The sequence below is a fragment of the Oncorhynchus clarkii genome, chromosome 3 (genome assembly GCF_045791955.1).
Source record: "Oncorhynchus clarkii lewisi isolate Uvic-CL-2024 chromosome 3, UVic_Ocla_1.0, whole genome shotgun sequence".
Classification (NCBI taxonomy): Eukaryota; Metazoa; Chordata; class Actinopteri; order Salmoniformes; family Salmonidae; genus Oncorhynchus; species Oncorhynchus clarkii.
In genome coordinates this window covers 3,500,474-3,510,473 of record NC_092149.1, presented here as the reverse complement: position 1 = coordinate 3,510,473, position 10,000 = coordinate 3,500,474, and the positions used below count along the sequence as shown (strand labels likewise).

At 42.0% G+C, this 10,000-nt stretch overlaps 1 protein-coding gene across 1 annotated transcript in view; it reads right to left on the bottom strand.

Annotated features, from left to right (window-relative positions):
• Positions 1–10,000, bottom strand: part of LOC139405576 (intermembrane lipid transfer protein VPS13B) — a 316,293-nt gene that overhangs the window by 185,781 nt on the left and 120,512 nt on the right. The window contains exons 10-12 of the mRNA XM_071147988.1: positions 2,559–2,681; positions 1,230–1,367; positions 126–213 (exon numbers count right to left, since the gene is read on the bottom strand). Of these exons, the coding sequence (XP_071004089.1) occupies positions 126–213; positions 1,230–1,367; positions 2,559–2,681 (349 nt within the window). The remainder of the gene's footprint in view (positions 1–125; positions 214–1,229; positions 1,368–2,558; positions 2,682–10,000) is intronic.

The following is a 10,000-nucleotide window of genomic DNA, read 5'->3' as shown; positions in this document are numbered from 1 at the left end:
AGAGAGAGAGAGAGAGAGAGAGAGAGAGCGACAGAGAGAGACAGAGAGAGACAGGGAGAGACAGAGACACAGACAGAGAGAGAGGGAGAGAGAGGCTGTGTGTGGTCTGAGGAATGAGACACTACCCTTGGTGCTGCTGGTCTCCACTGTGTAGAGGTAATCCATGTAGAAGGCCCCAAAGCGCTGCATGCCTGATATCTCTGTGTAGGTCTCCTGTCAAACACAGACCAGGACAGGAGGTCAGCATAGGGTTAAACAGACCTGAAGAGACAGGGGGGGTCAGCATAGGGCTAAACAGGCCTGAAGAGACAGGGGGGGTCAACATAGGGCTAAACAGGCCTGAAGAGACAGGGGGGGTCAGCATAGGGTTAAACAGGCCTGAAGAGACAGGGGGGGTCAGCATAGGGCTAAACAGGCCTGAGCAGACAACGGGACAGGGGGGGGTCAGCATAGGGCTAAACAGGCCTGAGCAGACGAAGGGACAGGGGGGGGGGGTCAGCATAGGGCTAAACAGGCCTGAAGAGACAGGGGGGGTCAGCATAGGGCTAAACAGGCCTGAAGAGACAGGGGGGGTCAGCATAGGGCTAAACAGGCCTGAGCAGACAACGGGACAGGGGGGGGGTCAGCATCGGGCTAAACAGGCCTGAGCAGACAACGGGACAGGACGGGGGGGGAGGTCAGCATAGGGCTAAACAGGTTGATGAGGACTAAACAGGTTGATGAGGACTAACAGGTTGATGAGGACTAACAGGTTGATGAGGACTAAACAGGTTGATGAGGACTAAACAGGTTGATGAGGACTAAACAGGTTGATGAGGACTAACAGGTTGATGAGGACTAACAGGTTGATGAGGACTAACAGGTTGATGAGGAATAACAGGTTGATGAGGACTAAACAGGTTGATGAGGACTAAACAGGTTGATGAGGACTAACAGGTTGATGAGGACTAACAGGTTGATGAGGACTAAACAGGTTGATGAGGACTAAACAGGTTGATGAGGACTAAACAGGTTGATGAGGACTAACAGGTTGATGAGGACTAACAGGTTGATGAGGACTAACAGGTTGATGAGGACTAACAGGTTGATGAGGACTAACAGGTTGATGAGGACTAACAGGTTGATATTTAATGTAAAGACTGTAGGTCAGATACAGTATAAAGGAGATGTCAGTCATGTGTAACACCATGATAATAATTGTGCACGATAAGGCCTGTGTGAGTTCTGACCTTGTGGTTGGTGGCATCCAGGATGAACTCTGCTCTGACCCCGTTGTTCTCTGGAGAGCGGTAGTCGAACAGGGAGTTGGTCAGGTAGGTCATGCCTTTACTGCTCAGACTCTCTCCACAGCTGAAGAACACTGCATCCTGGGAGGAGGAGAGGACAGACAATCAATCACAGTATAGAAACGCACTGACACGGTCATAGTTTTAACCAACAATCAAACCACACTGCAGGTTCACTGTAAGAGATGTTAGTTTGAGGTAAAGGTTACAGGAGAGGAAGGAGAGGAGAGGAAGTAGGGTGAGGAAGGGAAGAAGGAGAGGAGGGTGAGGAAGGAGAGGAGAGGAAGGAGGGAGAGGAGGGTGAGGAAGGGAAGAAGGAGAGGAGGGTGAGGAAAGAGGAAAGAGAGGAGGTTTGAGGAAGGAGGAAAGAGAGGAGGGTGAGGAAGGAGAGGAGGGTGAGGAAGGAGAGGAGGGTGAGGAAGGAGAGGAGGGTGAGGAAGGAGAGGATGGTGAGGAAGGAGAGGAAGGAGAGGAGAGGAAGGAGAGGAGGGTTGAGGAAGGGAAGAAGGAGAGAAGGTTTGAAGAAGGAGGAAAGAGAGGAGGGTGAGGAAGGAGAGGAGGGTGAGGAAGGAGAGGAAGGAGAGGAGGGTTGAGGAAGGAGTTGAGGGTGAGGAAAGAGGAAAGAGAGGAGGGTGAGGAAGGAGAGGAGGGTGAGGAAGGAGAGGAGGGTGAGGAAGGAGAGGAGGGTGAGGAAAGAGAGGAGGGTGAGGAAGGAGAGGAGGGTGAGGAAGGAGAGGAGGGTGAGGAAAGAGAGGAGGGTGAGGAAGGAGAGGAGGGTGAGGAAGGAGAGGAAGGAGAGGAGGGTTGAGGAAGGAGAGGAGGGTTGAGGAAGGAGAGGAGGGTGAGGAAGGAGAGGAGGGTGAGGAAGGAGAGGAGGGTTGAGGAAGGAGAGGATGGTGAGGAAGGAGAGGAGGGTGAGGAAGGAGAGGATGGTGAGGAAGGAGAGGAAGGAGAGGATGATTGAGGAAGGAGAGGATGGTGAGGAAGGGAAGGAGAGGAGGGTGAGGAAGGAGAGGAGGGTGAGGAAGGAGAGGAGGGTTGAGGAAGGAGAGGAGGGTTGAGGAAGGAGAGGAGGGTGAGGAAGGAGAGGAGGGTGAGGAAGGAGAGGAGGGTGAGGAAGGAGAGGAGGGTGAGGAAGGAGAGGAGGTTTGAGGAAGGAGAGGAGGTTTGAGGAAGAAGAGGAGGTTTGAGGAAGGATAGGAGGTTTGAGGAAGGAGGAAGGAGAGGAGGTTTGAGGAAGGAGAGTTGAGGAAGATCAGCCTAGTTCTTTACCTCCTCCCGTCTGTTCAAGTTCTCCTCAAAGTCCCGCACTCCCATGATGCCTTTCAGGCAGAGCGCCCGGACGCCCACGATGCCGATCTGACAGTCGAAGAAGGGTTCCCCCATCATCAGCACCTAGAGGAGAGGAGAGGAGGAGAGGTGAGGAGGAGGAAGAGAGGAGAGGAAGTTTGGAGAGCTTCAGAGAGTGATCAGACCACTGGGCTCCTGGGGAAAATGCAGCTAGACTGAGGAACCTTCTCCTACAGTGGAGAAGCGCAGTCTCAACACAGGCCATAATTAACGACATTCACTCACAGAAAGGAATGAAACCACCTGCGGTACACGGTTTAAGAGCCCGTATCATCGGCCGATCGTGAACAAGGCTCTCTTGACTGTGATTAGAGTGTGGCGGTGTTACTCTGTGGTGTCGGTGAAGTTACAACGTCATTAGGTCTTTATAAAAAACCTGGGACAGATGAAGGCCACCTCTCTCAATCTGCCGTAGCAGTCTGGAACCACCAGCTGGCCCAAACGGCACCCTATTCCCTATATAGTGCACTATTTTTAACCAGAGCCCATAGGGCCATAGGGGTTTTGGTCAAAAGTAGTGCACTAAACAGGGAATAGAGTGCCGTTTAGGAGGAAACCCTAAGTGTGGTTCGCCTTGCTTACCGTGGGTTCCCCCGAACCACACCAATAAAACCTAATGTTTGAATAATTACAAGCCCTGCTTTCTCTGTTTAACCATTCTCCTCTCCTCTCCTCTCCCTGCCTCCACGGCCCTCCTCCTCCTCGTTCCCTGTTTAACCATTCTCCTCTCCTCTCCCTGCTTCCACGGCCCTCCTCCTCCTCGTTCCCTGTTTAACCATTCTCCTCTCCTCTCCCTGCTTCCACGGCCCTCCTCCTCCTCGTTCCCTGTTTAACCATTCTCCTCTCCTCTCCTCTCCTCTCCCTGCTTCCAAGCCCTCCTCCTCCTCTTTCCCTGTTTAACCATTCTCCTCTCCTCTCCTCTCCCTGCTTCCAAGCCCTCCTCCTCCTCTTTCCCTGTTTAACCATTCTCCTCTCCTCTCCTCTCCCTGCTTCCAAGCCCTCCTCCTCCTCTTTCCCTGTTTAACCATTCTCCTCTCCTCCACGGCCCTCCTCCTCCTCGTTCCCTGTTTAACCATTCTCCTCTCCTCTCCCTGCTTCCAAGCCCTCCTCGTTCCCTGTTTAACCATTCTCCTCTCCTCTCCCTGCTTCCAAGCCCTCCTCCTCCTCTTTCCCTGTTTAACCATTCTCCTCTCCTCTCCTCTCCCTGCTTCCAAGCCCTCCTCCTCCTCTTTCCCTGTTTAACCATTCTCCTCTCCTCTCCCTGCCTCCACGGCCCTCCTCCTCCTCGTTCCCTGTTTAACCATTCTCCTCTCCTCTCCCTGCTTCCAAGCCCTCCTCGTTCCCTGTTTAACCATTCTCCTCTCCTCTCCCTGCTTCCAAGCCCTCCTCCTCCTCGTTCCCTGTTTAACCATTCTCCTCTCCCTGCTTCCAAGCCCTCCTCCTCCTCTTTCCCTGTTTAACCATTCTCCTCTCCTCTCCCTGCCTCCACGGCCCTCCTCGTTCCCCGTTTAACCACTCCCCACCCCCCTCCTATCTGTTCCATTACTTTGGGAGACCGGCCAGAGACCCAGGAAACCAGTATCCCAGAGAATAAGGTATAAAAATATTTTTAACGCCGAGGGGAACAGGGATCAAGGATCTGGGCCGAGGTCTGGTCCTGAGCTGTGAATTCTGGGCCGAGGTCTGGTCCTGAGCTGTGAATTCCACTGGATTAGATGAGTGGCCCGGAGAGAGTTTATGAACGTACTGAGAGAGAGAGAATTAAAAACACCCCTCAGTCCAAGAGTGTCTGCCTCTCTTTAAATGTGATGAATAATCACACAGGCTTATAAAGGACCGACAGCTGAACGGTCAGAGGGATGTGATTACAGTCTGTTATAGTGAGGGATGAGATTACAGTCTGTTATAGTGAGGGATGAGATTACAGTCTGTTACAGTGAGGGATGAGATTACAGTCTGTTATAGTGATGGATGAGATTACAGTCTGTTATAGTGAGGGATGAGATTACAGTCTGTTATAGTGAGGGATGAGATTACAGTCTGTTATAGTGAGGGATGAGATTACAGTCTGTTATAGTGTAGTCACAGTGAGGGATGAGATTACAGTCTGTTATAGTGAGGGATGAGATTACAGTCTGTTATAGTGAGGGATGAGATTACAGTCTGTTATAGTGAGGGATGAGATTACAGTCTGTTATAGTGAGGGATGAGATTACAGTCTGTTATAGTGAGGGATGAGATTACAGTCTGTTATAGTGAGGGATGAGATTACAGTCTCTTATAGTGAGGGATGAGATTTCAGTCTCTTATAGTGAGGGATGAGATTACAGTCTGTTATAGTGAGGGATGAGATTACAGTCTGTTATAGTGAGGGATGAGATTACAGTCTGTTATAGTGAGGGATGAGATTACAGTCTGTTATAGTGAGGGATGAGATTACAGTCTCTTATAGTGAGGGATGAGATTACAGTCTGTTATAGTGAGGGATGAGATTACAATCTGTTACAGTGAGGGATGAGATTACAATCTGTTATAGTGAGGGATGAGATTACAGTCTGTTATAGTGAGGGATGAGATTACAGTCTGTTATAGTGAGGGATGAGATTACAGTCTCTTATAGTAAGGGATGAGATTACAGTCTGTTATAGTGGGGGATGAGATTACAGTCTGTTATAGTGAGGGATGAGATTACAGTCTGTTATAGTGAGGGATGAGATTACAGTCTGTTATAGTGAGGGATGAGATTACAATCTGTTATAGTGAGGGATGAGATTACAGTCTGTTATAGTGAGGGATGAGATTACAGTATGTTATAGTGTAGTCACAGTGAGGGACGACAGTACAGTCTGTTATAGTGTAGTCACAGTGAGGGATGAGATTACAGTCTGTTATATACCAGGGTAATGTATATGATAGTCTGTTATATACCAGGGTAATGTATATGATATTACAGTCTGTTATATACAAGGGTAATGTATATGATAGTACAGTCTGTTATATACCAGGGTAATGTATAAGATAGTACAGTCTGTTATATACCAGGGTAATGTATATGATAGTACAGTCTGTTATATACCAGGGTAATGTATAGGATAGTACAGTCTGTTATATACCAGGGTAATGTATATGATAGTACAGTCTGTTATATACCAGGGTAATGTATATGATAGTACAGTCTGTTATGTACCAGGGTAATGTATATGATAGTACAGTCTGTTATGTACAAGGGTAATGTATATGATAGTACAGTCTGTTATATACCAGGGAAATGTATATGATAGTACAGTCTGTTATATACCAGGGTAATGTATATGATAGTACAGTCTGTTATATACCAGGGTAATGTATATGATAGTACAGTCTGGTATATACCAGGGTAATGTATATGATAGTACAGTCTGTTATATACAAGGGTAATGTATATGATAGTACAATCTGTTATATACCAGGGTAATGTATATGATAGTCTGTTATATACCAGGGTAATGTATATGATAGTCTGTTATATACCAGGGTAATGTATATGATATTACAGTATGTTATATACAAGGGTAATGTATATGATATTACAGTCTGTTATATACCAGGGTAATGTATATGATATTACAGTCTGTTATGAACCAGGGTAATGTATATGATATTACAGTCTGTTATATACCAGGGTAATGTATGTGATATTACAGTCTGTTATGTACCAGGGTAATGTATATGATATTACAGTCTGTTATATACCAGGGTAATGTACATGATAGTCTGTTATATACCAGGGTAATGTATATGATATTACGGTATGTTATATACAAGGGTAATGTATATGATAGTCTGTTATATACCATGGTAATGTATATGATATTCTGTTATATACCAGGGTAATGTATATGATATTACAGTATGTTATATACCAGGGTAATGTATATGATAGTCTGTTATATACCATGGTAATGTATATGATAGTCTGTTATATACCAGGGTAATGTATATGATATTACAGTCTGTTATGTACCAGGGTAATGTATATGATAGTCTGTTCTATACCAGGGTAATGTATATGATAGTCTGTTATATACCATGGTAATGTATATGATATTACAGTCTGTTATGTACCAGGGTAATGTATATGATAGTCTGTTATATACCAGGGTAATGTATATGATATTACAGTCTGTTATGTACCAGGGTAATGTATATGATAGTCTGTTCTATACCAGGGTAATGTATATGATAGTAGTCTGTTCTATACCAGGGTAATGTATATGATAGTCTGTTATATACCAGGGTAATGTATATGATAGTCTGTTATATACCAGGGTAATGTATGTGATAGTCTGTTATATACCAGGGTAATGTATATGATAGTCTGTTATATACCAGGGTAATGTATATGATAGTCTGTTATATACCAGGGTAATGTATATGATAGTCTGTTATATACCAGGGTAATGTATATGATAGTAGTCTGTTCTATACCAGGGTAATGTATATGATAGTCTGTTCTATACCAGGGTAATGTATATGATAGTCTGTTATATACCATGGTAATGTATATGATAGTAGTCTGTTCTATACCAGGGTAATGTATATGATAGTCTGTTATATACCAGGGTAATGTATATGATAGTCTGTTATATACCAGGGTAATGTATGTGATAGTCTGTTATATACCAGGGTAATGTATATGATAGTAGTCTGTTATATACCATGGTAATGTATATGATAGTCTGTTATATACCAGGGTAATGTATATGATATTACAGTCTGTTATATACCAGGGTAATGTATATGATAGTATGTTCTATACCAGGGTAATGTATATGATATTACAGTATGTTCTGTACCAGGGTAATGTATATGATAGTCTGTTATATACCAGGGTAATGTATATGATAGTACAGTCTGTTATATTCCAGGGTAATGTATATGATAGTCTGTTATATACCAGGGTAATGTATATGATAGTACAGTCTGTTATATACAAGGGTAATGTATATGATAGTCTGTTATATACCAGGGTAATGTATATGATAGTCTGTTATATACCAGGGTAATGTATATGATAGTCTGTTATATACCAGGGTAATGTATATGATAGTGTGTTATATACCAGGGTAATGTATATGATAGTCTGTTATATACCAGGGTAATGTATATGATAGTCTGTTATATTCCAGGGTAATGTATATGATAGTACAGTCTGTTATATACCAGGGTAATGTATATGATATTACAGTCTGTTATATACCAGGGTAATGTATATGATAGTCTGTTATATACCAGGGTAATGTATATGATAGTTTGTTATATACCAGGGTAATGTATATGATAGTTTGTTATATACCAGGGTAATGTGTATGATAGTCTGTTATATACCAGGGTAATGTATATGATAGTCTGTTATATACCAGGGTAATGTATATGATATTACAGTCTGTTATATACCAGGGTAATGTATATGATAGTCTGTTATATACCAGGGCAATGTATATGATAGTCTGTTATATACCAGGGTAATGTGTATGATAGTCTGTTATATACCAGGGTAATGTATATGATAGTCTGTTATATACCAGGGTAATGTATATGATATTACAGTCTGTTATGTACCAGGGTAATGTATATGATAGTCTGTTATATACCAGGGTAATGTATATGATATTACAGTCTGTTATATACCAGGGTAATGTATATGATAGTCTGTTATATACCAGGGTAATGTATATGATATTACAGTCTGTTATATACCAGGGTAATGTATATGATAGTCTGTTATATACCAGGGTAATGTATATGATATTACAGTCTGTTATATACCAGGGTAATGTTATGATAGTCTGTTATATACCAGGGTAATGTTATGATAGTCTGTTATATACCAGGGTAATGTATATGATAGTAGTCTGTTATATACCATGGTAATGTATATGATAGTCTGTTATATACCAGGGTAATGTATATGATATTACAGTCTGTTATGTACCAGGGTAATGTATATGATAGTCTGTTCTATACCAGGGTAATGTATATGATAGTAGTCTGTTCTATACCAGGGTAATGTATATGATAGTCTGTTATATACCAGGGTAATGTATATGATAGTCTGTTATATACCAGGGTAATGTATGTGATAGTCTGTTATATACCAGGGTAATGTATGTGATAGTCTGTTATATACCAGGGTAATGTATATGATAGTCTGTTATATACCAGGGTAATGTATATGATAGTCTGTTATATACCAGGGTAATGTATATGATAGTAGTCTGTTCTATACCAGGGTAATGTATATGATAGTCTGTTCTATACCAGGGTAATGTATATGATAGTCTGTTATATACCATGGTAATGTATATGATAGTAGTCTGTTCTATACCAGGGTAATGTATATGATAGTCTGTTATATACCAGGGTAATGTATATGATAGTCTGTTATATACCAGGGTAATGTATGTGATAGTCTGTTATATACCAGGGTAATGTATATGATAGTAGTCTGTTATATACCATGGTAATGTATATGATAGTCTGTTATATACCAGGGTAATGTATATGATATTACAGTCTGTTATATACCAGGGTAATGTATATGATAGTATGTTCTATACCAGGGTAATGTATATGATATTACAGTATGTTCTGTACCAGGGTAATGTATATGATAGTCTGTTATATACCAGGGTAATGTATATGATAGTACAGTCTGTTATATTCCAGGGTAATGTATATGATAGTCTGTTATATACCAGGGTAATGTATATGATAGTACAGTCTGTTATATACAAGGGTAATGTATATGATAGTCTGTTATATACCAGGGTAATGTATATGATAGTCTGTTATATACCAGGGTAATGTATATGATAGTCTGTTATATACCAGGGTAATGTATATGATAGTTTGTTATATACCAGGGTAATGTATATGATAGTCTGTTATATACCAGGGTAATGTATATGATAGTCTGTTATATTCCAGGGTAATGTATATGATAGTACAGTCTGTTATATACCAGGGTAATGTATATGATATTACAGTCTGTTATATACCAGGGTAATGTATATGATAGTCTGTTATATACCAGGGTAATGTATATGATAGTTTGTTATATACCAGGGTAATGTATATGATAGTTTGTTATATACCAGGGTAATGTGTATGATAGTCTGTTATATACCAGGGTAATGTATATGATAGTCTGTTATATACCAGGGTAATGTATATGATATTACAGTCTGTTATGTACCAGGGTAATGTATATGATAGTCTGTTATATACCAGGGTAATGTATATGATATTACAGTCTGTTATATACCAGGGTAATGTATATGATAGTCTGTTATATACCAGGGCAATGTATATGATAGTCTGTT